At 39.6% G+C, this 27,988-nt stretch overlaps 1 protein-coding gene and 1 pseudogene across 7 annotated transcripts in view; one reads left to right on the forward strand and one right to left on the reverse strand.

Moving 5' to 3' along the window:
- Window positions 1-27,988, forward strand: part of FNDC3B (fibronectin type III domain containing 3B) — a 363,826-nt gene that overhangs the window by 163,781 nt on the left and 172,057 nt on the right. For all 7 annotated transcript variants that reach the window (XM_050780053.1, XM_050780054.1, XM_050780057.1 and 4 more), the window contains one exon: window positions 25,383-25,459. In XM_050780053.1, coding sequence (XP_050636010.1) covers window positions 25,383-25,459 — 77 coding nt within the window. The remainder of the gene's footprint in view (window positions 1-25,382; window positions 25,460-27,988) is intronic.
- Window positions 23,155-24,391, reverse strand: LOC126948363 (ubiquitin-40S ribosomal protein S27a-like; annotated as a pseudogene).

Raw genomic sequence — 27,988 nt, forward strand, 5'->3', positions numbered from 1 at the left:
ACATGGGATGTGTGTGCGTACGTGCGGTGGAGTGGGCCTTTTAGCTCCCCAGCAGTGTTCTTCTGCCTCTGGGCTTTTTGGTCAGTGTGACTTCATGAGAAGTGGTAGCAGTACTGTAAGTTAGGTCTGTAGCTCTAGAGGATTTCCCTATCATAGCCTTTTTATTTCCCCGTGGTTGTCCAAGCAAAGCAATGGAAATCTCCTGCTGGGTATTAACTATCTTTCTAGACCATTCTTTGCACAAAATGCTGACTTAATGAGAGTCTAAGTCACCCTTAGCAATTTCTCAAACTCCAAACTATGGCGTGTTACAAGATGGCAACTGCTTAGTAGATATCAGAATAGCCTTCATGTTTTCATGGCAGGGTTGCCAGATTTAGGAAATAAATGTACATGATGCGCAGTTGAAGTTGAATTTCAGATCTACAGCATTTTTTTAGTGTAATTGTGTCCTGTGCAGTACTTGGGATATGCTGGTATGAAAAATTATTTGCTGTGGTTTTGAAATTCAACTTTATCTGGGTGTGCTCTTTTATCTGGCAGCTCTACTTCGTGCATTTTTGCATGATGTAATAACTTGGATACATGTTGTCCTTAGAATATTATGTATATATGATTAGTTCCTAAAAAGTGACTGGCTTCACAAATAAACCCTTGAGTGCATGAAATTTTGAACTCCTTAAAAGGCAGCTGCAGTTGAGTTGGCAAATCACATATGCCAGATTTCCAGACTGAGTTGAGTCGGCCATCATGAGGCAGGAACTTGAAGTTACATCATCTAGAATTTCCCGGTACCCTTTTTTTCCTCCCTCTCTTTAATGACTCTTTATTTGTAAGTTAGAAATTTGGGCTAAGCATTCCCTTCAAAAAGGCGTCTTTCTTGTATTCATTGAAAAAGGCAGAAATCTTTAGTATTAAACAAAACAGACTCGTCTATATGAGGTTATATTTGTGCATGTAGAAAGAAAAAGGAAGAGTTTTATAAACTTCTGCCTTGCTTTGTCTTTTATTTGACCAGTATTTCCTTTGGTGTATTCTACAAGAAGACCAGAGAACCACACATGATAGTAGTAAAGATCCCTCCGGTCCCCTTTTAGATACTTTCTGTCATATCCTTTGACACACTTGATTCAAGTAACACCCTCTTGTAAGGGCAAGTGGTTATTCCTAATTTTGTAAGTTAGAAATTCTCTAAACTGAACAGTGTATTGGTCTCTTTCCCAAAGGATGCAAGATTTGTCTTCTTATAAAGCCTTAAGAATGGTCTCATTAACCGTCTGTTATTGAATGAGTAGATTCTTGTGTAGGCCCTTCTGTTCTCAGGGCGGTCATTCTACCTTCCCCTGAGTCTCTGGTCCATGATCCCTGGAAGAGATTACTTGAAAGCACATTCATAATTTTGCTCCACATTCATGATTTGGCTTAAAGAGAATTAAGAATTATTATTTGAGCCTTTTTAATAGTTTGCTGCAGGGTTTGGCAAACTTTTTCTGTAAAGGGCAGGATGGTAAATAACATGCTTTGCAGACATACAGTCTCTGATGCGTACTCTTTTACAACCCTTTAAAAATGTGACAACCATTTTTAGCTTGTGAGCTGTACCAAAGCTGGCCGTGGGCTGGCAGTAGTTTTCCTGAGTGTTTGTCCTTAGAAACATACTACATAGGGAGTTCTGTGGGTTCTGAAATTTACCCATTGTTTTCGATATACATAGAAGTGGGAATGAATACTTGGCAGTAAAAATATGTGACAAGCTGTGGGCGCTCTAATATCCTGGAGGACATTGTCTCCCTCCCTGCCCCCCTTCCCCTGTGGCAGTTATTCATATTTTTAATAGAATTTTGTAATTTCTTGTTAAAATTTTGGATTTTGTGTTTACACTAAACAAAATGTCATTCTGATGGATTTCTTTTGTCAGGTATGTAGGAGCAAGTGGTCATATAGCAAATTCATGCCCAAAGGCGGGAGAAAGCAAGACAGGACATCAGTGTGTCTTCTCTTTGAATTTATTTATTTATGACATAGAGGATTTGGTGAAATTTTGGTATCAAAGAACATCCTAACCAGTTTTTCTATCTTTCTGAACCGTCGATTCTTAAGAAACTGCATAAGCATTTTATTTTGACACCTTATGGGGAGGGATGTTACATTCACATAGGAATGTAACTCAATAGGAAGTTTGCCCTTTGATTTGCTTTATCTTTTCACTGATATTCTTTGAAAGATTATGCTTGGTGTACCTCCAGATTGCAGTGGTAACAACAGGCAGGCTCCCAAAAGCACCTAAGGGGAGTGACGTCCCATGAGAATCCATCATACATTTCATACCTTTTCAACTGCTGCTCTTAGTGCTTGGTGCAAAGCCATTCAGGCTCTCCTCGTCTTTTATTATACAAGGAAATTGGGGTATTTCCCGTCACTTTTTTCCCCTTCAGACTTTTACAAATGATTTTTGGGCCCGAATGTGATTGTGAACAGACAGACATAGCTTCTAAGAAAGCCGTTGGGACCCACTGAATTGTGCCTGTCAGACAAAGGCATTTTGTTTAGAAGGCTTGTCCCAAAGTGGTGTTGGAGTCTGAAAGAAGGGCCGCCAGCGTCTCGTTCTTTCTGCTGTGAACTAATAGGAAAGCTGATGTTTGCTGAGTGGATGGCTGTACTCACTGTCCAAACAGATCTGTGTTTGCCAACTGTGAACATATTGCTGCCTCTGTGAGGCACTCCATCATGCCTTGAATGGATCCTCTTGTGTTCAGAATTTTCTGACTCAAAGAGAGGGAGAGAGAAATATTTCTTTCAGACTTCAGCATTCACTGTAGCATCCATAGTCTCATCAGACCTTTAGAAACCAAGCATGCACCGGAGACGCTGCTTAAGGAGAGTGAGAAAAGAGCAGAGAATAAGGAATAAAGAGACAGCCCCATTGAAATGCTTTTATTCTGACCACTTGTGGCCAAGTTTTCGTAAATAAACCAGGCTGCCTTGGCAAATAGAATTGTGAGAATATTTTTAATTTCTCCTGAGCAAAATAGAACTCTGAGTTTCCAACTCATGGTCCATTTCTGTGCATTTATACATACATGCACAGACAAAAATAAAAGCATAGAATTCATTTATAATATATTATTAAATGGGTGATAGAGTTTTATTCCACCTGGATAATCCCTTAAGAAAAGGCTAATTGAAACATATGAAGGAGTTTTGATTACTTTGTAAACTGTCTCTTAGTTTTAGAGTTACAAACTTATTGTATATGAAAGGGTGAAAATAAAGTATTTTTGTTGTTGTTGTCAGTTTAGTCACTTTCTATAAGTTGACAGTAATAGTACTTTCTGGAGAAGTCTAGTATTCACTGTATGAACTGAGGATGGAGCTCATGGAAAAGATGTGGCATTCCTTGCAATTACCCATTGTTTTGTGTGTTAAATTTCAGAAGACTTGGTTGAGTGGGTGGAAAAACAACACTGCTGATAATGAAACTCAGTGAGCACATGGCATGCACAGGATACTTACCCATTTTGGGCTGTGTTGCTTATTGAGTACATGTTGAACACTGAACAGCTTCACTCGGCATTGCGGTGGAAATGGAGAGAGACGGAAAGGACAGAATGCTTTTGTGAGTGGAAAGGTAGATTTCTGTGCAGTTCTATGCAGCGGTAAACGTTGCCTGGCCTTAGTGAGAACTCAATGTTGATTTGCCTACCTGGAGTAAATGACTTTTTTTGGCATATATAACCCATAAAAGTTTAAAACCAGAATTACCCTCCCCTCTCCAGGCTACAGCCATTTGGTTATCTGGATATTCTTATCCAGGACTAACTGTACTTATGGAAAAATCTAGTTCTTTAAACTTACTGGTTATAACTGAAATATAACAGGAATAGCAGGGACAGTTGGGGTAGGAGAGGGCCTGGCAACTATGGCTGCCATAGATGTAATAGTAGTGATCTCAGCTAGCCCAGCTGGGAAGCCCACCATGTGCTGGGTACTCCTCTAAGTATTTTATATATGTTAACTAATTTCTTCCTCAGACAATCTTGTGAAATTGTTACTATTACTTCATTCATTTTATAGGTGAGGAAACCAAGGCACAGAGAAAGGTTTATTAACATGCCCAGGATCTCACAACTAGTCATTTGTGGAGTGTGGAATTGAATTTAGAGGAGGTTGGCCGCAGTATCTGCCACAACTACTACAGCACTATGGTTGGCCGGGGAAGAAACCTGCATTCTCCTTGTAGAGTTTTCTATTTATCTTTCCTTTATTTCTTGGAGTGTGTGTATCATATCATATGGTTTTGGAAAAGTGTCTGAAGGTCATCAAAATCTAAGTACTAGGAGGCTAAGATCAGAAATATAACGCATTCTATAGGTAAAGGAATTTGCTCCTCATTGTTTTTATCATGGAAAGAAGTTCCACATTTAATTAATTCCTGGTTATTATTATTACAAATTGGTTGAATTACATTGTGGTCTAGTAGATAGGGCTGGGTAATAATACATTTTGTTCAGAACTTGAGAGCTTGATTTTAAACTTAAAGTCAGCCATTTATATGTAATTAAATGCTAATATAAAAATATTCAATCATATTTCTTTATGATGATGGAATGAGCAGGGATATGTGTATATGCAAAGCTTGGAAGCAACGTTTTTACAACCGTAGGGTAATAGTACTATTGCCTAGTGTGAGTAGCTTTTCTCAAGAGACTGTAGGGCTGATTGAAATTGGCCAGTTTCAGATGATTTTTATGGGAGTTATGTTTATTGCAGCTCATTAATGCCATGTTTAATAGTTACTGGTTTTCTGAAATGTTGTCCTGAGTGGAAAGGGGGTTCCACTGCTAGAGGATTAGGACCTAAAATAGTTTTGCGTGAATAACGTAAGTTTGTAACTTATTTCTTGGGAACCTGTTTAAAAGAAAGTGTACTTGAAAGGCCGGGTGTGGTGGCTCATGCCCGAGCTTACTCCCAAAGTGCTGTAATCCCAGCACTTTGGGAGGCCAAGGCTGGTGTGGATCAACTGAGCTCAGGAATTTAAGACCAGCCTGGCCAACATGGCGAAACCCTGTCTCTACTAAAACAAAAATTAGCTGGGGGTGGTGGTGGGTGCCTGTAATTCCAGCTACTTGGAAGGCTGAGTCAGGAGAATTGCTTGAATCCAGGAGGCAGAGGCTGCAAGGAGCCGAGATTGCACCATTGCATTCCAGCCTGGGCAACAAGAGCAAAACTCCATCTCAAAAAAATAAACAAAAAACAAAGCAAACAAACAAAAACCAAAAAAAAAAAAAAAAAGAAACTATATTCTGGAGACTATATTTTGGAAAATGAGTTATAAAAAAATAAAAATAGATCACACTTTATTGTGATGTTTTATGCAGTTTGTATAAACCCTGGCTGAATTTAAAATTTTTGCACATGGTATTGAACACATGAAACCTATCAAGATGTTTCAGTATATTGGGTTTGCTATAAAACTAAAGTTTATTCAGGTTTCTTCTTTTGAGAGAGAGATTATGACAAAAGAATAGCTTGACTTTCTGCCCCAAGAATCTTTGTTTTGGCCTTTTTTGCCTTTGTTTTACTTATTTTATATGTCTTGGACCTATTTTTGCCTATTTTGAACCTGTTTTGGAGGGGCTACCAAACTGCCAAACCAGTGAACTCATCACAGAAGAGGCAGCTCCACATCCAGAGAATTCATAGTCTCAGCTTTCTGAATGACACCTAAGATCACTACCTTAATTTTTTTTTATCTGCTAGTCAGTAATTTTCAAGTCTTTTCTGCTTGGTTTAGGTGTAGTCTGTAAAAGGAAAGCAGGATATTAATCTGCATGAAAACCTGGAGAAATTAGAAAACTTTTGTTGGGTATTACTTTTGCCTGATACCTACTCAAAAGTAGAAACAGAAATACCTTATTATATTATTATATAATAATTATATTAATGCGTGAATAATTGTTATTTATTTGATACCTATTGTATTTTTAATCCTAATGATTAACATTAGGATTAAAAATACAATGGGTATCAAATAAATAACACATTTTACAAGGAAAAAAAGTGACCAAAGCACCCTGTGGATGCTTTTGTGAACTTGTGCTTCAGTCTGTGTTTCTGTTCGGTAGGTTTTGATAGGCTAGACTTCTCCAGATACATGAAAACATTAATAATTTAGTACACAGGCTGAGGTTTTATTGAGGTTTATGTGGGCTCAGAAGGGAGGACATGTGTGCTGATTGGTCCATGGGTGGCCAAGGGCGGGCCTGGAAAAAGCACCATCCAATTGGCCAGAAGGCATCAAGGAAATTCTCACTCCCAGTAGCAGTGGCACACACCTGTAAACCCAGCCCTTTGGGAGGCCGAGGTGGGTGGATCACTTGAGGTCAGGGGTTCAAAACCAGCCTGACCAACATGGTGAAACCCCATCTCTACTAAAAATACAAAATTAGCTGGGCATGGTGGCACACGCCTGTAATCCTAGCTACTTGGGAGGCTGAGGCAGGAGAATCACTTGAATCTGGGAGAAGGAGGTTGCAGTGAGCCGAGATTGCGCCACCGCACTCCAGCCTGGGCAACGAGAGCAAAACTCCATCTCAAATAGATAAATAAATAAAAAGATAATTTAGTAAAATTAAAGGGTTGAAGTGTAACTTAATAAAACCTTAGCCTTAACAATGCTTTCCCCAGTCTTTAGAGGGAAGATTTGTTTTTAATTTCCTTGTAAATCTCATTCTATAAGGCCCATGCTGGACAGATTTGGTGATTAAGATCTGAACTTTTATTTTTTTCTTTCCTATAGCTGACATTAGTAAGAATATAATATATTGTGATATGAGCACCTGGGAAAGAAAAACCAAAGGTGTGATGAAGCACAAATTAAATGAATCTGACATTTCTCCCAACTCCTGGGGAACAATAGTACTTTGAACTGTAATTTACTATGCAGTTAGAGCAATTTAATAGATTAGGTGGACATGCTGTCTACTGTCAGAAATGGCTTTTTCAAAACATGAATAGTAATACATATATTTATTTTAAGCCCTTCTCATATAGCCTTCTCCCGGAGGGTGAGCAGGTTAGGGGGCATAAGTAAATAGAGAACAAATGGAGAATACAGAATGTGTAGTTTTAGTGGACGATACTGTTTATTTTTATTTATTTTTAAAGTTGATATATAATCATTGTACATATTGTATATATTGTTGGAGTACATGTGATATTTTGATACCTATATGCCATGTGTAATGATCAGATTACGTTACTGTCGAGCTATCGTCATCACAGGATCCTTCAGGTGTCACTTCGCCAGCCAGAAACCTCTGTGGCCGGCGGCGCCTCTGCTGGAGCTTTGCTCATGCCTGCTGGGCTGCTTCTGCACACTCGGCCTGCCAGGCTGTGCTCAGCTTGCACCGCCGGCTGGGATCCTTTCCTGCCAAGGGTGCGCCAGGCACGGAGCAGCGAGGGGCGTCTAAGTGTGTGAGCACAGGGTCCGGCCACTGTGCACAGCTAGGCATTCTGGCTGCTGTGGTGGGGTGGGCAGCTCCATGCACCAGCACAGGTGCTGGCTCCATGCAAGGCTGTGGCTGGACCAGACATACCTTAAGCTGCGGGTACCAGTGTCTGGATGAGGGGAACACAGTGGCGCCTGAAAGTTCTGAGATGCCAGGAACCACAGAGCCCCAAAGAGGGTGTTACAGCATGTCACAGCCCTGGCTTAGGGAGCACTGAGTTCTGGGCTCTCAGTAGGGCCGCAGCTCTTCTCTCCTTATTGCCGGCAGTGCGGTGAGTGGGTGTGGAGGTGGGGGTTGTGTTTCACCCTGTTTGTGTTACAGCTCTTTCAGTCATGCCTGCCTGTGGCTCCTGGACTGGTTCAGTACCACCACTGCTTCTTGTTGCATGAGGTGGCTGCCTGGTGCTGGCAGAGGGCGGGAGGGCTATAGTGTTACAGCCCCTTTAGCTCCCGCCCACAGCTGGGCAAGCTGGCCAGGAAAGTGTTACAGCTCCTTTCGTTCCTGCTGTTTGGTGGGTCTTGAGTTTTTTTTCCACGTCCTGGAAGAATGAAGTTACACGGGCAACTGGAGGGTAAGCAAGGCAGAGAGGAGCTTTATTGAGCAACAGAACAGCTCTCAGTGGAGAGGAGACCCAAAGTGGTTAGCTCCTATCCACAGACAGGTGACGAGTCGCTGAGTCTGGGGGTTTTTATGGACTCAGGAGGGTGACCATGGGCGGCCACGGGCGGGCCTGGAAAAAGCACCATCTGATTAGCTGAAAGGCATCAAGGAAGTTATCACTCCCAGTAGCCGACTCCACCCCGAACTGGCAGCCCCAACCGTAGGCTACAGGCCCTCCCTGGCTTAAAGGTGGATTTCACCAGGGACCCACTGCTTCCTGCCTAGGAACCTGTCTGCCTCCCACCACTATCAATATGCCATCCATGGCGCCCCGGCTGTCCAGCCCGAGGGGCACCTGCAGGCCCGCACTGAACCGCCCTCAGCCCCTTGACCTTGTTCCCGTGCTCATTGGTACCCAAAGTCTGGAGGGAGCCCAGGCAGCAGGGGGCTGGCATGTCAGTGCTGCCCCGAGCACACACACATCCGGCCGGCTCGTGACAGTGCCCAGGCTCGGCCACAACTGTTTCCAGCACTGGAGCGGGTGCCAGGGGCAGGGAGAGGCCAGGGAGTGGGAGAAGGCACTTCTGAGCCTGCGGCAGCGCAGGGATGCCTGGGTCCGGAGCTGCAGCTGGGTCGCTGCAGCTGTGCCTGGGGCGCATGCTCTCATCCTGCCAACTTGGTAGAGCACAGGGCTCCCACTGGGATCACCTGTTCCCGCCCCCGCCAGCTCCACTAAGCCGCCGCCTACCCCTCTGTGCAGCTGGCATCGTTGCAGTGGCCGCTCCACATGGGCTGCCACTGCTATCATTATGATGTGTTTTGATAAAATAGATCGTTAGATTTTTCTTAAGAGTTCTGCATTTTTCCTTTCTTTTCTTTTTTTGTTTTCCTTTTTTCTTTTGAAGTGGGTCTATGTCACTCAGGCTGGAGTGCAGGGGCACAGTCGTAGTTCACTACAGCCTCAAACTCCCGGGCCCGCGCAATCCTTCCGCCTCAGCCTCCCAAGTGTGCTGGGACTGCAAGCGTGTGACATCATGTCTGGCTAATTTTTTGTTTCTAAAACTTTTTTAGAGATGGGAATCTCACTTTTTTTTTGCCCAGGCTGTTCTCAAACTCCTGACATCAAGTAATCCTCCCTTCTCAGCCTCCCGAGTGTCTGAGATTACAGGTGTGAGTCACCATGCCTGGCAAACTCTGCATTTTTGTAGTATTTTGTTTTAGTTAAACTTTTCAGCTGAGTGCAAAAAAATGAAAAGATTTGCACATGATTATGCAAACAGGTACGACTGTTGAGAAGAATGAGCTAAGGTTTTAGGGAAGAAAATATTCTTTTTTCTGGCTCATGTGAGAGAATTAGCTCAGCTTAGAAGTTACTTGCTTTTTGATGTGTTACTCGGATGTGTTACCCATATATAGAATCATTAAATCATTATCTTTATACACATTCTTAGTGAGTTGAGATTTTGCTGCTGACACATTTGCAAAAGTTGGGATTGAAAATTAGAGTTTCTTTTTCAGTGCTTTACTACTCTGCTGTTCCAGAAACCTTTAAGTTAAAGTAACAGGTTAAAGTATTTCATATGAAGAGAACTTTATGATTTCATATGACAATATACACACACTGAAAAACATATAACTGTTTAAATATTTTAATGATTACAAATAGTATAACAAAAATTAGTCATAACATAAATGTAAAAATGTAGGTTTTTAAGTAGTGAGTTCAGTGCTGATTGGAATACTAAGGATCTCAATAACCTAGTATAATTCAAGATGAAGAAACAGAAATCATGGCCTTCTTCAGGTTTGAACTTGGCGGGACCCTGTTTGCAGGCTCTACCTGTCTCTGCAGTGGCTTGAGTTCCTCATTGGTCCACTGACCCAGGTGTAGGGAAGAAGTTGGCTGGACTTATTTCTGAATTTGATTGTCAGTAGCCCAGGGTTATAATGATTTCTCACACCTTGGACATACAGAAAATGATAAAATATAATGTTTTTAGAACCTGATTTTGCAAAGGGGCATAGATAAGGTAGATTGTTAGGACCCAAGGGGAATGGTTGGAAGGCATGTCATAGAAGGAGAAGATAAAGAAAGCCTAGATGATTTTTGTCTGTAGAAGAGGAGGGCTGATGGAATTCAACTGCCTCAGTCTGTATCTAAATCTTGTTTTATGGGATTGAGGTTACGTTTTGTTTGTGTGGCTCTTAGGAACAGAATTCAGATTTCTGCCTTTGAAAAAGGGGAAACCCTTTACCAGTTGCGATTATTAAAAAATGGAATTTCCTGTGTTTTGAGATAGTGAACTCTACACTGAAGTATTCTGCTACTTGCTAGAAATTTTGTTCAAAAGTTCAAGCATTAAATGGGGAATTGGTCTGGATGACTGTTAAGATCCCCAAGAGAATTCCAATTCTGTGACCTTAGCTGTCAATTAAAGATGTTTATAAATGTTTTATCAACTGTTCTACCTACTTCCTTATTCTTAGATGTATACTATTTCATGTTAAACTATCACCAGAGGCCATTAATCATATAAATAAACAGCAATAATTGCATAGACTGATGCGTCATAGAGTGCTTATTATCCTATATTATATAAAATCCTGTGATCATTTTGTTGTTGCCATGGAAGTATAACAGTGGTTGCTTTATTATGACTAAAGCTGGGGGACTATTTTTAGCCAACTTATAGTCATCTTTGCCAGCTGAAGCATATTCAATTAAATATCCATTAATAGGATAAAGTTTATGGAACTCTGCTAATGACTCTCTTTCCCTCTTCACTTTTAAACATTGTGATGAAATCAAAGCTTAGCTAATTGAGCTCAAGGTAACTACAAATGAGATGTGCTTCAAGGATCTTGAATGAGCCTATTTTTTTCTACCTTCTATTTATTTTTTACTGCGTTCTTTCTAAGTCATTCTTCTGAACTGATCCATAGCACATCTGCATCAAAACCAGTGATCAGGGATGGCCTGAGGAAGTGGGGCTGCTTGTGGGGAAAAGCAGACTCTGAAGGCCTGGAAATCTACATTTTCAAAAAGGCCTAGAAATTTTGATGTAACAGACATTTGAGGATGATAGCAGGAAGAATTTAGAAATTGTCAGCTAACACCTGTCTTCTAGAATCTGCAAGCATAGAGCTAGGTGACACCAGTACCAGCAGTACCACCCAGCATATTACTCTAGAAGGAAGCACAGAAATTATCAGGTTTCTTCTCTTTTACTTTGTATCATGGACAAATAAGTAACTTGCCCAGGGCCATACAGACTGAATCCCATATCTCCACTGAGCCATTTGGTTTTGATGGGGGTGGACTGAAGAGAAGAACTTTAAAAAATACTATTGGAAAGCTGAACTGGACCAGTGACCAGCCTCTGGATTCCTGTGATGATTTGTATCAGTTACCATTTTGAATATCATGCATATGCTATGGTCACAGATCTCTTAATGCATCACAAGGACAGTTGGAAAACAATTCATTTGAGATTAATTGGTACTGTGTATTTTCTGGTTGTGGCTTTTCTGCCTTGTCTGTAGTTTACACACCAATCCATCAAATTATTTCCTTCCTTTTTCTTTTTCTTCCATGTTAGGTGTCTGTCTGGTTCCTTCCTGCCTTTTTCAAAGAGAGGATCAACTTTCTGCCCCAGATCCTTCTTTCTCCTTATCTGTTCTCTACTTCATTTTAGTAACATTTCTGTGCAGACAGCCTAACAGACCTGACCTCAGATCTCTGGCCAGGAAGTTTTTACTCAAATACTTTGACAGTGTTTTACTCATCTAAAAGTGAATGTGATCCCTAGACAAGTATGAGGCTGAAGGTGCGTCTCATTGGACCTCACATGTGAGCATACGTACGTGGGAACATGGGGGTTCTTTTACAGGTAAAGTCATGGGGAAGACAAGTCATAAACCACAGTGGTTTCTCAAAGGCAGTGATAGAGATAAGATGATGAAGAAACTCCTGTCTTCTCAGTATTCACAGTTTTGTTTGAGTAGGGATGTCTGGAAAGGGGAGGAGTATAATGCTAACGTTTTGCCTTGAAGGGATTTATGAGTTGCTCATATTTATATATCATGCATATCATTTGTTTGTGCTCATACTCTTGCTTAACCATTGATAGTACTGTATGCGAAACTCCACATTTTGATGTACTCTTGTTTTTAGTGATTACCTGGTAATTTTGCCTTCCCCCCATTCTTACCTATCCTAATATGGCCTCTTTTTTTAGCCTTTCCAGGTAAGCAAACTCCAAAGCCTTAGTCGTTGTTTTGAGGAACTAACTTTAAAATGTATCTATTCTATTGAAAATCTTGTTGCTTTTTCCGCTGAGGATAAATAGCAGTGAATCAGCTAGGAGACCTTTCTGGTAACCTGTCACCCCAAATGTAGACACTCCATTTTGATTTGCCTCAAGCCCCCTTAATAGATGAAGGGTTGGTTTTTGAAAATGAAACTGTAGCTTGTTTAGTAAAATTGCTTGTTTCTGTGGAGGCAATGTGCCAAAATTAGAAGCATCTATGTTCCAGCTGTAAAGCTGTCTGGTGCCTCTCAAACAATAACTTTGTCAGTTCATTTTTATGGCTGAGAAAGTAGCAGTCTAGGTGACCAACTTTCTCATAATTGCTTGGGGGTGTTTACTGACTGCCCTTGATCAGACTCCAAACACTTCAGAGGTAGGAGAGCCTAACCTATTTGTAGTCGTTATTTACCCTCAGCCCTCAGCCTGCCCTTTGTTTTTTACTTACAAACAAAAGAGTAAAAGCAACAGGCTGGTCTGTAGGAACTCTCAGTTACTTTCCCGGCCGCTTCTGTGTGGTTTTAGGTAAGACAGAGACTGGAACTATGTACATCACACTAATTATCTCAGAGCCCTTTATTAGGTCCAAGCCGCTGGACAACTTAGAAGATTTTTATTAACAATCAAGACTCTTTTGTAAAGTTAAGTTAATTTTAGGAGATTGATGGTCCCTTCCAGCCTGACACTGGAGTGATGATGGAGTGAGTGAGCAGCCTTCTAGATTGGAGAGAAAGTAGCATCAGGTAGATAAACTGTGACTCTGTGTTTTATGGAATATTTGGTTCGTTTTTTTTCCATTTCCATAATCACTCTTGATTTTCCTTAGTAGTTCTAGTCCATACATCCTGGACATTTCTTTCTTGCCTTTGGATTTTAAGTGCATGAGTTAAAAGAACTAAGCTAGTAAACCACATTAGGATGTTGTCAATAAAATGCCCTTACAATGTTGTTAAAGACTTTGCTTTATGGCAAGCACTCTTGCAGGGGCAATGGCAGAGTCAACCCTGAGAGTAGTTAAAAGGGATCCTCTGTGGTTTGCTTTGTAAGCCTCACTAAAGCAACAATAATTGAAATCCTTGAAATATATTGAGTAATGATATGTTGGTAAAGCAATATATGATTATTACTTGTCATACAACTTTCAGGTTGGTGATGTTTTTCATGTTCTTTCATTTGTAACAGATGAATAATGTAAAACAGCTTGTGAGGAGTACAATGACGTTTTGTTGTCTGGTTAATAATTTCAGCACTATTTGCAAAATTGCCCTGCTAGAGCATGACCTAGGAATTGTAAAGCGGAACACAAATAAAATAGGAAATGTGTATTTGCCCATGAATTCTTCGTGGACTTGTTACAAAAATACTTGTTTGCTGTCCTGTCTTTTGCCCACTCCTTTGTCCCCACTGAGAGAAGAGGGCCTTGTGGCCAGGCAAATGTGATGGAGGTGGGAGTACGTGAAGGAAGAGTAGACAAGGTTTTATTCATCTCTGTTCCCTTTCATAACTCTTCCTAAGAGCAGAGAAAGCTGGTGAGAGAATGACAGGCAACCCTGTTAAAGACTTGGGGGCCGGGCGCGGTGGCTCACGCCTGTAATCCCAGCACTTTGGGAGGCTGAGGCGGGTGGATCACCTGAGGCCAAGAGTTTGAGACCAGCCTGACCAATATGGTGAAACCCTGTCTCTACTAAAAATACAAAAATTAGCCTGGCATGGTGGCAGACGCCTGTAATCCCAGCTACTTGGGAGGCTGAGGCAGGAGAATTGCTTGAACCCAGGAGGCAGAGGTTGCAGTGAGCCGAGATTGCACCACTGCAGTCCAGCCTGGACTCAGGGCCAGTGCAGTGAATAAATTCTGCCTCGTTCCTGCTGAGACCTCCCTTAGTTGCTCTGCTTGCATCAATTTTTAATGAGCAGTCTTTCTGATTCTTGTCTCTACAAAATGCGTAAACTTTAGTATGATTATTTAACATCTTAGTCTTCATTTTTACCTCGGGGCATTTAAAATTTAAATAGCCTTGTTCTAATAAGCAGAATAGGGGGTAATTTTTTTACCCTCAACAAGTTTGTCTAGAGGATACCACTAGGAGTTATACTCACCTGTTCCTATTCATCTCTCCTGGGAACTCCGTCTTGAGTTTGTTATTAGCTGAAATGCTAATACGTGCTCTTTACTCTGTGTGAGAAAGTCTGAGGGCCTCTCGGATGCCCGTCATGGGCCAAAGAGAAAAAAAATGCTGGGATGTTTGCTTTTAAGGTTTTGAAATGAAGCACTTGATGCTCTTTCTGATGCCTTTGTTTTAATTTTGCTGTTGATATTTGCAAGGACTTTACTTGTTAAATATCAGAAGCCTTTTCTCAGTATTATTGAGTTGTATTTGTATAATTCCTTAGGGCTTTAATGTTTACAAGGTCCTGGTTTAAGTATAAATAAGTTTATCTTTGGATTACCTGCCGTTCCAAACCTGACATTAAAGATCAAAACAAAGAAAGATGGGATCTTAGTATTCATTTAAATAAGTTTAACTGGCTAGGCACAGTGACTCACACCTGTAATCTCTGCCCTTTGGGTGGCTGAGGTGGGAGGATCGCTTGAGGCCAGGAGTTTAAGGCCAGCCTGGGCAGCATGGTGAGACCACATCTCTACAAAAAAAATACAAAAATCAGCTGCGCATGTAGTGGCTTGTCTGTAGTCCTAGCTACTCAGGAGGCTGTGGTGAGAGGATCACTTGACCCCAGGAGGTTGAGGCTGCGTTGAGCTGTGATCATGCCACTGCACTCCAGCCTAGGTGACAGAGCGAGACCCTGTCTCAAAATAAATAAATAAGTTTAAATGATAAGGTAATCCTGAATGTTGTTTATTTGTAGAGTAAGTAAATTATGTTTCAAATTGGGACAAGGTGATGAAGTTTAACTTGAAGAGCAGAGTCCTGAGACCCTGGGAGATTCAGCTTTACCGTCAGTCTGGATGTATGGAACCCACTATTTTTTGTTTTTCCAGAGATCAATTTCTTGGACCCTTTCTCAGAGATCTTCTACCTAACTCTTCAATTATTTCTGTTGCTGGATCAGACTTTGACCAAATGCTCATGCTGCTTGAGTTGCCTGGGCTATGTGCCTGACTCCATGCTGAGATACACAGAAATCTCAGGCCAAAAGCTGGGTCTCCCCTCCCCCCACATGGTTCTGTGCACCTGTGCATTACTCATTCCGCATGCCATTCTCTCCATAATTAAGAACAGAAATGTTTGTTCTCGTCAATGTCATTGTGTCCTTGGCATCCTGCACAAGGTCTGGCAGTTACATTGGGTTCAACAAAGGTTTGTTGAACTGAACAAAGTAACAACGAAGAGTTCTAAAAACTGGAGTTGAAGATTATACTACAAGCCTGTTTCCTGGTACCTGATGTCTTTGACAGTCTTAAAGCTTGCATTTCTGTAGCCCTGAATTTAAATCAAGTTCTTTTTGAAACCATGTTAGGTCATCATGCCTGCTGTGAATGGATTCACCAGCTTTCTACCATTCATTGCTAGTTACTGAATTTTGAATATTCTTCCCCCACCCACTCTACGGATAATTGTTATTGTCCAGCTCCAGAGTTCCTTGCCTCTAATGAAACAATTGCTGCTGCTTTATGCAGTAGTTTGTTGTTTACGTATGTGTTAAAAATCTTCTGTGTGACTTTCAATTCCTTACATCATCTTGCACAATGAATGTTGATTGAATTTAATAAAACACAAGCTAAGAAAAGCATAGTATTTACACAGTAAGTGTATTTACACAGTAAGTGTATAGGTTTTTTTTTTTTTTTAACCATTTAAGCCTAAAAACAACTTGATAAAGTAGCTAATTGGGTAGATTCCTCAATTTCAATGAAACTGAGGAAAATTGGGATTTAAGAAGCTTGTCTTATGTGAGAATTAAACCCTGGTCTTTCTGCTCCTGATGCCCTTGAAACAGCTAAGTAACAAAACAGGTTCAAAGAGGAATGTTTGAAAGAAAAGACTTGAATTTCAAATTGGCAAGACAGAATTGTTAACTAACGCCGGCCTTGTGATTTGAAATGGCCAAGTGAGAAGATGATGGCTACCCTTATTTAAGAATTCTATCAGCAACTCAGTTTTGGTTCTTGGTAGTGATATACATTAAGGTTTTAGCAGGAAAATTTAGTCATGGAGCAATTTGTTCTTTTGGCCACTTGTTCCTTTTTAAAGACAATGACTGGACCAGACTAGAAATTCTTGAAATAAAGCCAATGCTAGAGAAACGGAGATCGACTTTCAGAAACAAAAGGCTGGACCTTTGATTTACAGCTATCTGAGGACATCCCGAAAGTTCGCACACCCAACTTTCCAAGATTTCCTAGAAATTGGGGAAACAGAACAGGTAATCTGGGGAGACACAGAGGAATAGGGTTGGGGGGAGTAGACAACTATGACAAACCAGCCACCCTTCACTTGTTCTTTTTATTTTCTTATTTTTTAATAACCATAATTATGTTATCGTGAAGATACTACATTTTCAAGAGGAGGATATTCTTGCCAAGCTACAACATGGAAAGATACTTTAGAAAGAAAGAATGTGAAGAGCAAAAAAACTCACTTGCTCATCTACGAAACTGTGTAACTCATTTGCTCATTTGGCGTCTGTGGTGAATGATTACACTGTGTTAACCTCTTTGTTCACATGGTATTTTTCTTCTACTGGGGCAGTGTTTTAAGTTGTTAAGAGGCACAGTGCTAGGCACTTTATATGCATTACATCTTCCAGTCCTTAAACAACCCTTGAAATTAGCACCTGTCATCCCTTTTGGTAGGCCAAAAGTGTTGATCAGACAGTTTTAAGTAATTTGCCCCAAGGTCATGCTGGAAAGTGATGGAGTCCAGGTGCAAACCCAAGCCTCCCTAGCGCCTTCCTGGCCCGTTTCCTCTCTGGGTGGATGCCCTTGGGAAGAAGTAGTTTTGGTTGGAGAGACCAGTATGCCTTCCCTCATTTCACCTGAGCCAGAGGAATGTGCCATCAGTACCTAGCTTCTGTGTGAAAATAACACCTGGAAAGAAGATGAGTTTGCCAGCAGCAGTTTAAGGAACAAGAGATCTTACTTTCAAAGGAAAGTGTAATTAGAAAAAGAAGGAGAACAGAGTTCTCGTCCCTGTTGTTCCATCTCTTGCCTGCTCTTTCCTGGGCTGGTCAGCTTGCTTCTGGGCCTCAGTTTGTTTATTTGTAAAACTGTGAGACTTCTATTATATCCTAAGGGCCTTTGACCTCCTCAGTTCTGCAGTTACTAAGGTTTCCACAAGATAATAATCTCTTTAAATCTTGTAAAATTTATACAGTGCCTGAAATGCCTCCTTGTGTTTATTTATTTATATGTCTGTATCCCCACGCAGTTGCTTGTGGATAGACAATGCATCTGTTGGCTTTTGCATAGCACAGTGTCTAGAAATAGTGTCTTTGCAAATATGAATGTATATGGAATAAAAATGTGCTCTCAAGAGATTTATATGCCGTTGCTGTTTGGTAGCTTGTTAGTAACCCCAGTTTTACTATCTTATCTTTCTTTGGTTATTGGCATAATTTTTCAATTCTTTTTTTGTTAAGGTGAAATGCATAGAACATAAAATTAACTCATTTAGTAAATACACCTATTCACAATGTTATGCAACCACTACCTCTGTTTCCAAAATGTTTTTCATCACCCCAAAAAGCTGTACCTATTGAGCAGATGCTCCTCAGTCCTGCAAACCTTCTACCCACCCTCCTGCCTCAGCCTTTGGCAACCACCAATCTGAGTTCTGTTTCTGTAGATTAATTTATTGTGAATATTTCATGTAAGTGGAGTGACACAATATGGGTGATCTTTTGGGTCTAATCCTAATGCTTTCAAGCTTTGTCAGCATTCTAGCTTGTATTAGTGCTTCATTCCTTTTTATGGTTGAGTAGTATTCTATTGTTTGTACATACCACATTTTATCCATCCATCTTCTGATGGACATTTCAGCTGTTTCTATCTTTTGAGTATTGTGAACATGAACACATGTACAGGCTGCTATGAACATGCCTGTAGATGTGTTTGTTTATGTGTTTTCAATTCTCTTGGATATATTACTTTCAATGGCAAAAAGCAATTATTTTTGTACCAACCTAATACAACTAAAAGTGGAATTAGTGGGTCATAAGGGAATTTTACATTTAACTTTTTTAAGGAAGTGCTACACTTTTCCACAGTTTCTGTTTTACTTGCCTACCAGCAGTGTAAAAGTTTCCAATTTCTCCACAAACGTGCCAACATTTGTTATTTTCTCTGTGTGTGTGTGTGTCTTTGTCTTTTAATAGCCATCCTAGTGTGTGTGAAGTGGTATCTCATCATGGTTTTGATTTGTATTTTCCTCATGATTAATGATTTTGAGCATCTTTTTATGTGTATGCATGTGTTTGTGTGTTGACTACGTATTATCTTTGGAGAAATGTCTATTCATTTAGCCATTTTTAAGTTGGGTTGTTTGTCTTTTTGTTGAGTTGTGAGAGTTCTTCCTCTATTCTGGATACAAGTCCTTTATCAAATATGATCTGGAAATATTTTTCCCATTCTATAGGATGTGTTTTCATTTTCTTAGTAATGTCTTTTGATACACAAAAGTTTTTATTTTAACGAAGTTCTTTTTATCTATATTTTGTTGCTTGTACTTTTGGTGTCTACGGATCTGTTGCCAAATGCAGTGTCATGAAGATTTACTTCTGTAAAAAACTCTTCTAAGAGTTTTATTATTTTTTTAAGCTTCTATAAGTAGGTCTATGATCCATTTTGAGTTGATTTTGGTATATGATATGAGATGGGGTCCAAGTTCATTCTTTCTGCCTATTTGGGGTCCCTGGAATTTTGATAATATTACATTGACTCTAGATCACTTTGAGTATTATTGCTAGCTTAATAATAAATCTTCCATGGATGGGTGTGGTGGCTCATGCCTGTACTCCCAGTACTTTGGAGGCCGAGGAGTATCACTTGAGCCCCAGGAGTTCGAGATCAGCCTGGGCAATATAGTGAGACTCTGGCTCTATTAAAATCAATCAATCAATCAGTCTTCTGTTTCATGCTACTATTTAGCAATGTTTTGTAGTTTCAGTATACAAACCATTTACTCCATTGATTAAATTTATTTCTAGGTATTTTATTCTTTTGGATGCTGTTGTGATTGGAATTGTTTTCTTAATTTTCTGATTATTCATTTCTGGTGTGTAGAAACACAATTGGCTTTTGTGTGCAGATATGATACCTTGCAGCTTTACTGAATTAGTGTGCTAGCTCTAGTAATTTTTTTGTGGGATCTTTGAGATTTTCTGTATGTTGGGATATGTCATATGTGAGTAGATAAATTTTATTTCCAATTTGGGTGCCTTTCTTTTTCTTGCCTAATTGTTCTGGCTAGAACTTCCAGTACAATGTTGAATCTCAGTGGTGAAGGTCAGCATCCTTGTCTAGTTTCTGATGTTGGGGGAAAGTCTGGTTCATATAGTCTTCTGTCTCATGAAGTCAGAGCTTATCAAAGCATGGTCCCTAGACAGTAGCATCCACACCACCTGAGAACTTGTTAGAAATACTCATTCTTGGGGATTCCCTCTAAACTTTCCAGTTCTGACACTGTGCGGAGTGGGGCCTAGCAATTTGTATTTTAAGAAACGCTTTAGGTGATGTGGATGCACATTGAAGTTGAAGAACCACTGTAGCAGAGTTCGAATTTCTTTGAAGTTAGTGTCTGTGCTTTATTTTCTTTGTATTCCTTTTAGTTCCCTTGTGGGATTAATCAGTGTTGAATAATTAATTAAAAAAAAAAAAAAAGAAATTCAGAGCTAACCAAAGTGCCTACGTTATCTCTTAGCTTGTGTAAGAGTCTTGAGTCACTATGAATGGTTAGAGATTCATCATTAGACATTTATGAGATTCATCAGAAGATCTCACATTTTGTATGCAGTATTAGACCCATTGCAAACAGCTTAAGTGTACTTGTATTTAGACCATTTGTTCTGATAATTACTTTCACCATTATTATCTGTTTACCTACTAGCTGTGGCCTTATAGCTACTTCTGCCAGCAAGAATTTCTGTTCCTCAGCGATTTAAAAAGATGGAAGGGTCACTTTTATAGGATATATTGGATTTTATCACATCGTTATTTCATCTTTGCCTTATTTTCTCATTAGTTTTATCTTGCTGTGTTGTGATATCAACTCCTTTGCATCCTTTTTGAGCAAGACGATATTTAAATCAATTAGGAAAAAATGTAATCTATTGCAACTAAGGGCTATTGTTGAAAAATAGCCATTTAGTCATACAAGTACCAGTTTATAGACAAGTCCAATAATTATATGAATTCATTACCTGTTTACATGTATTACATGAATACTCAGATGATAAAAATACCATTTAAACGTGCCTGAAATTATAATATAATTGATTGGTTTATGGCTGATCTTTTTCTAAGACTTGTTTTAAATGATGATTTATACCCTGGATTCCCAGTTGCCACCACTTTGAGATTTCCAAACTTTATTTGTAATTCATCTAATTAGTCTAGTTCTGTCTGCTCCCAGAATGGGTGAATGTTGTGAAGATAGCGTCTGAGATGTGTGAGCTCTAGGTCAGTGGTTCCAACCGTTTTGGCACCGGGGACTGGTTTTGTGGAAGACAATTTTTCCACGGATTGGGGGTGAGGGAGACTGTTTCAGAATGAAACTGTTTCACCTCAGATCATCAGGCATTAGTTAGATTCTCATAAGGAATGCCTACATCCCTCTTCACGATAGGGTTCGCTGCTGATTAGGAATCTAATGCGGCTGCTGATCTGACAGGAGGCGGAGCTCAGGCAGTAATGCTGGCTTGCCCACTGTTCATCTCCTGCTGTGCAGCCCGGTTCCTAACAGGCCACGGACCACTATTAGTGGTTGGGCACCCCTGCTCTTGGGGATCCCTGGTAGCAGGGAAGAAATAGAGGATGGGCAGAATGATCTTGCAGCCTTGGTGCGGGCTCAGGAGTTCTCCAAGAGCTTGTGTGGTCCTAAGAATACAATGTTGCTGGTCTTTCCTTTTGTCTCTTTGATGTATGAATACTGTCATAGAATCATTGCATTAATTACCATTGATTGAATAATAAAGGCTCTCCAACGTTTCTGGTTCAAGGTTTAAGTAAATGAAAAATAAACTCATTAACAAATGCTAGCAGACTTTTAAGACTTTTAGGAACTTTAGGAAGAGAAATTAGTGTTTTAATTAGGGAAAGATTACAATAATATTGGACATTCTCAAACACAGTTGAGCAGAGATAGTAAACTCACAGATTGGGAAATAAATGTTTAGGAAGACAATAACTTCTTTTCGTACCGCTATGGTGAATGAGATTTTATTTTGTTAGCTTTTAAACTCCAAATTGCTTATAGTTGTAATGGTTTATTTCAGAAAGGAGAGGAACTTGGGGTTCTAAGGCAAGGTAGAGTTTTGGAAACTATTAGTGCATATTTATAAATGTCCTTTGAAATAGTTTTGATGACAGTGACAAAAGGGGGAACAAACATGTTAAAGTCATTTGGCTACTCTTGAAATCAAGACTGTGTAAAAAACCTTTTCTAGCTGTAAATCACATACTTGTCCTACATTCTTTAAAGCATTTTACACAAATGACTTTAACAGTTTTAGGGGTCATGCCTAGGGTTAAGAGACTATTTGCATGGTAAACATTTTGGTGATTAAAAAGCAATACTTTATTGAGGTGGTAGCACCTCTGTTCACACTCTGTACTGTGAAACATTTTATTTTTACCTAATGAGGAAGGATTGTTCCCTAAGTCAATGTTGTACCAAGTATATACTTGTTGATTTTATGTTGCATGGGTATGGACTATTAAAAAGCTTTAGTACTTGTAATAGTAACAAAAAAATTTTTTAAAAGCAACCAAAACTATCAATAAAATTATAAAAACCATTGTAAAGAATAATGATAACTAGTAACATTTTGATGAGTGATTATTGTGCCATGCACTGCTCTAAGCGCTTTTGCACGTTATGAATTTAATCTTTAAACCTGACCATATGAAGTAAGAACTGTTATTCTCACTTATGACTATTAGGAAGTAAGGCTCAGAAAGGCTAAGTGAATTGTTCAGGGTCATACCACCAGTGTGAATAGTGAGCTGGGGAATAAAACCAGGCAGACCACGCTCTTAACATCTGCTGCATCGAGCTGTGTACATCAGCCCTTGAATTTCACAGACAGTGCTCAGGATGGCGCAGACATCCCATTGTTTATGATTTATTTTTAATGAATCAATTAAAATACAAATATTGAGTAAATACACAACTCTCTGTATGGCTATGTCAAAAATGCTGAAGCTGACGGGAAAAATGGTTTTGGAAACTAATGCCTTCAGCGATTGGTGGATGTATTCGTTTAAATTATACTTAAGAATTAAATTGGGTCATGCAGTGATCGATTTTTATGCCATTCTCTTCTTTTGCTGTGTTTATTTTTTACAGTTATAGAGATGATCAGATAGTTTAGTGATTTGGTGTATTATCCGTGAATTTGGATTGAATGCTTGGCACTTGGAATGTTAGACAAATATACAAATGTTCTTCCCTGCTCCTGTTTTCTTTCCTATTTCACAGACTTGTTCTTATGCTCACCAGTGTCCCTGTCTCTTTTTTCCCTACTGAGTCCTCTCCTGTGAAGTGATCATAACACTGGTTGTACTGTGAAGTGAAAGATCCATTGTATGCACATTTAAATGCAGCACTGGATGGCAGGATCTGCCTTTTGCCAAATAAAGTGTTGTATTTCTCTTGGTTTTTGTTCCAGCTGAGCAATTTTCATTGCCGACAGCACAACATACATTAGGATAAAGCAAATAAACAATGCAAGGCACTTGGAGCCAGGAAGTCCCATCTTGGACTAGAAACACAAAGTTTTTCTATTGACATTTGGGAGGAGGGCTGCTAAATAGGCGAGCCAGCCACCAAGTAGAAAACCAGTGGCCATGAGGTTCTTGCACTTCTAGGGAAACCATTTGTTTAATTGTTAGATCTTTGAAAGGTGTCCGAAGTTGATTTTGATGTAACAGCGGCCAGTTTCTTTGTAATTAAATATTAACTCAAAACTATATCTTGGGTAATTGTTAACCTTGCCATTCGTTGTTTGCCTTAGACATGTAATTAACATTCATTGAATTTAGCTTTTTGTTGTTGTTCACGTCTTTTATTAACTCATACACAATTGCTTGTCTTCTGTTTTTAAAAACGTTTTTGGGAAGACAGTCTTGCTCTGTGCGCAGGCTGGAGTGTGGTGGCTTGATCATGACTTACGGTAGCCTCGACCTCCTGGGCTCAAGCCATCCTCCCACCTGAGCCTTCCAAGTAGCGAGGACCACAGACACGCTCCACCATGCCTAGCAACTTTTTAAATTTTTTGTAGAGATGGGATCTTGCTATGTTGCCCAGGCTGGTCTCAAACTCCTGGGCTCAAGTGAGCCACTGCGCCGAGCCTTGTCTTCGGGTTTGTTGAAGCAGTAAGTCAGACAATATTTGCTACAATAATGTCTGTCAAATGTTTGTGACTGGCCATAAAAACTCCAGCACCACATTCATCTGAAGGACACTGCTAGTGAAGGCCACTCATTTTGCTGTTGTCATCTACCTTATCGTATCTCAGGACATCCAGCTTAATCTTTTTCTATTACGTTTGTTCTTCTTGGGAGTGGTATGACTACTTGAAGTCCCAACACAAGATGAAGAGCGGACTCCTTTTGAATGTGTAGTTAAGACAGAGTATGTTCATCTTTCAGTTGCTTGCCAGCAAAGATCAGTCTCTGCTGATCAGGAGAAATTCCTTCTTTATTCTGGATCTTGGCCTTTGGATTTTCTGTTGTGTCCAAGGGTTCAGCCTTGAGAGTGGTGCTTTTTCTGTAAGGACTTTTACGAAAATCTGCATTTTGGTCGTGGTTCCATCCCAGATGGTGGATCAGAAAGCTGAATTTCCTACTTTGAAACAAATTTCTTGTTAATTTAATGCTTTACTTTGAAAAATCCAAGTAAATTTGGCATTCATATTTTTAATAGTTCCTTATTTTAAAATATGATCTAGGCCTGATGTGGTGGCTCACACCTGTAATCGCAGCACTTTGGGAAGCTGAGGTGGGTGAATTACGAGGTCAGGAGTCTGAGACCAGGCTGGCTAACGTGGTGAAACCCCGTCTCTACTGAAAATACAAAAATTATCTGGGCGTGGTGGCAGGCATCTGTAATCTCAGCTACTCAGGAGACTGAGGCAGGAGAATCGCTTGAACCTGGGAGGCAGAGGTTGTAGTGAGCCGAGATTGCGCCATTGCCCTCTAGCCTTGGCAACAAGAGCAAGACTCCGTCCAAAAAAAAGATCTATTTTTTCCCCCTGCCTTATTCAGTTGGTTTGGAATAATTTAAGGATCTCTTCTATTTCAAATTATGGCATGTTACAGTAATTTATTAAAAATGATAATCTAACTGAAAATCATAAACCCAAAGTTTGTAGGAGCTTTTTAAACCAGAATAGAAAATAATTTTATAATTGATTTGTTTAAATATTGATTAATTATACATTCTTTTAAAGGCCAAATAAAAAGAAAGAAACTTTTTGCCCCACTCTGTTAGACTGCTATTAACTGAGCAATCTTGGTTTATGGAACTTGAGGTTTTGGGAATCATTAAATATTTATAAAGATACTTATAGTTTTGGGTTTTTTGTTTGTTTTCTTTGAGTTGTATAGTTGGAGAATTCCTTTTCATTTGTGGTTTCAGGTTTAGCTTTAAGGCAATGTATACCAACTTTTGAAGAAAGATTGTCAAAGTGATTAATTATCTTCAGTATGGATAGTACATTGAAAACACTGATTATTTTGAATAATGCATGTTTCTTCAGCTATTAACATCTGACTCATCTCTTTTAGGACCTGCTGAGGTTCCCATGATGTCACCCAATGGATCCATTCCTCCCATTCATGTGCCTCCGGGTTATATCTCACAGGTAATCCATTTGATGGACTTCTCTACTCACTATGGACACTACGTTACTCCAACAGAGTATACGTTGAGGCTTCAAAGCCATATTCCAGGAGTTAATTTAGGTATCGTAGTGCTAGATTTGCCATCATTTTGTGACACCACATGGTATTACTTGTGTTTTGCCACTTGACGTACTGGAGAGCCAGAGAAAAGGAAACGTAGAAGGCCTACTAGACTGTCCTCTGGCAAGTGGCGTTTTTATGTTTGATTGATTGGTTGTGATTTCTTTATGGAGTCTCCTGCTTTAGAAATTTCCTTCCACCTGTAATACAACTTTCTGGAAGAAAATTCATAGATTTAGTTAGTTAACATATTAAAGGAGACATAGCTCACATAAACAGGGCCTGCGTTCTGTTATAGATGGAAAAAAATGGAGTTCCATTGCTTCATGATGTGGCACCACCTGGGCTTGGTGAATTACTGAGTATGATGTGAGAACTTGGCTGTTTGCATTTAAATTTCTCTGAGGTTTGGTTTTCTAAGTAAAATGATGGTAATAGGAATCTCAGAGATCTATTGGAAGTGTAAAAAAGCTTAAAGGATGAAGTTATGTTCCTGTGCCTGAATGAGGTATAAAATGTTTTGCATGGCTGGAACGTTGTGGACATCTGTATATACTTTAGATTTTTGTCCTAGCCTCAGCACAATATACAAATCTCCTGTTTCTGCATAGCTACCTTTCCAAATACCTAACAAACTGTTTTTCTCTCTTTCTGCCTTTTTTGTTCTTCCTACTTAGCATAAAATGAAAAATATTTACAATTTTACTCTCCAGAGATGATAATCACTGTGCTAACGTTTTTTTGATTATATCCTTCCAGATGGATTTTTCTTTTCTTTACTCTTTCTCTGTCTCTCAGCCTCTGCTTTTAAAGTGGTTTAAAAATATGTAATTTTCAGTTTTTAATGATTTTGCTAGGATGAAAAATTGGCAGCTACATAGGAAAGTTGCTGAAGCAGAGGCAGGAATCAAAGATTTATCCTTCTCTGATATAAAAACTTAACCGTTTCTTCATGTGTAAGACATATCGCAGCTACTATAATTTCATTTTTTCCATCCTTTTTTTTTTGTGAGCCAATTTGACTTTATTTATTTATTACATAGCCAGATTGCTGGCCAGTTTTCCTGCTGTTGCAAATAAATGACTTATTTTACACAAGTCTTTGTAAATAAGAATCACTGGAGGGAGGATGGGGTGTAGAACAGGCTCTTCCAGCAGGGATACAAGATGATGGATCACATTCACACCCGCAGTCAGTTAACAGAAAAGAACAAGGAATGTAGAATTCCATTATGTCTCCTGCTCATTTATTTTGAGGACGTGTTTCATTCCATTGAACAGAGTATAGTTCTCACCACTGGGACAGCAAAAATAACACCTCCTTTTATGCTAAAGGTCCATTTATGGAGTACCAGTTAAAAATTGAACATTCTACTGGAGAGAAGCTTCAGTGTGCTTTTTCTTGCTAGTAGTATTGCTGGGGTTGTATTAAATGCAAAAATATTTGTTGCATGTACTAGGAGAAATGAAGAATTTTTGACTTGGATATAGTTCTGATTCTGGAAAACTGTAGAAAATCCAAATAGAAAGGGTAAAAGTTTTGTATGAAACTGATGATGGAAGCGTGTTGACGTTCTTTCCCAGCTGATAGTTATGGCAAAATATGCTAGACAATATTGGAAAAATAGTTAAAATGGAATAATTTGAATTGAGAAAGGGAAAGAAGCAGTCTGTAAGGCATGTGAATGACTAACTTCATTTCAGTTGGGCTCTGTGACCAGAAGATGGGTGCAAAGTTAAATGACCTTCAATGATAGTATTATATCTTTTATGACATGTTACAGTAGAGTATCTGAAAAAGATTGTTAATATGAAGAAAATAGAATTGAGAAGCCAATAGGATGTGTACACAACATCATCTTCAAGGCTGGCAGTACACACACTTCAGTGAAATGAGGAAGGCGGAACCAAGTATAAAATGTCTTAGTTGTCTGGTTATCACCAAGAGATAGGAGCAAAATACATTGTTGTCATGCAGTTGTAGAAAGAAAGAAACACACACACACATACACACACACTCTCTCCCTGCAGGCTGGACATATGTGAGTTGTGCTCAGTACTAATCTGTCCCTCTGCTAGTTAGTTCTGTACAGTTATCCCCACAGTCCTCTTCCTAAAATACACATGACTTTCTTGTTCAGGTCTAGAGTTGGTTGCCATTACATACAAATGTAGTTAAAGTTCTGTAGCATGGTGTATATGATATCCGTAACACTCAACACTGCTTACCTCTCAAGAGGCACCTTTACCTGTCACCACACGGTCTATATGTTAAACCTCTGTTCCCTAGATACCTTGAGCCTCTTTCCAAATAAACACTTTCATGTCCATTATTTCCCCCTTTCTCTGGAATACTCTAGAGCCTTTCTTTGACAATTCAGTTGTTCTTTTTGGTGCCTCTCCTCAGTGTGACCCTTTTAGAACCTTCA

This window comes from Macaca thibetana, chromosome 2 (genome assembly GCF_024542745.1).
Source record: "Macaca thibetana thibetana isolate TM-01 chromosome 2, ASM2454274v1, whole genome shotgun sequence".
Classification (NCBI taxonomy): Eukaryota; Metazoa; Chordata; class Mammalia; order Primates; family Cercopithecidae; genus Macaca; species Macaca thibetana.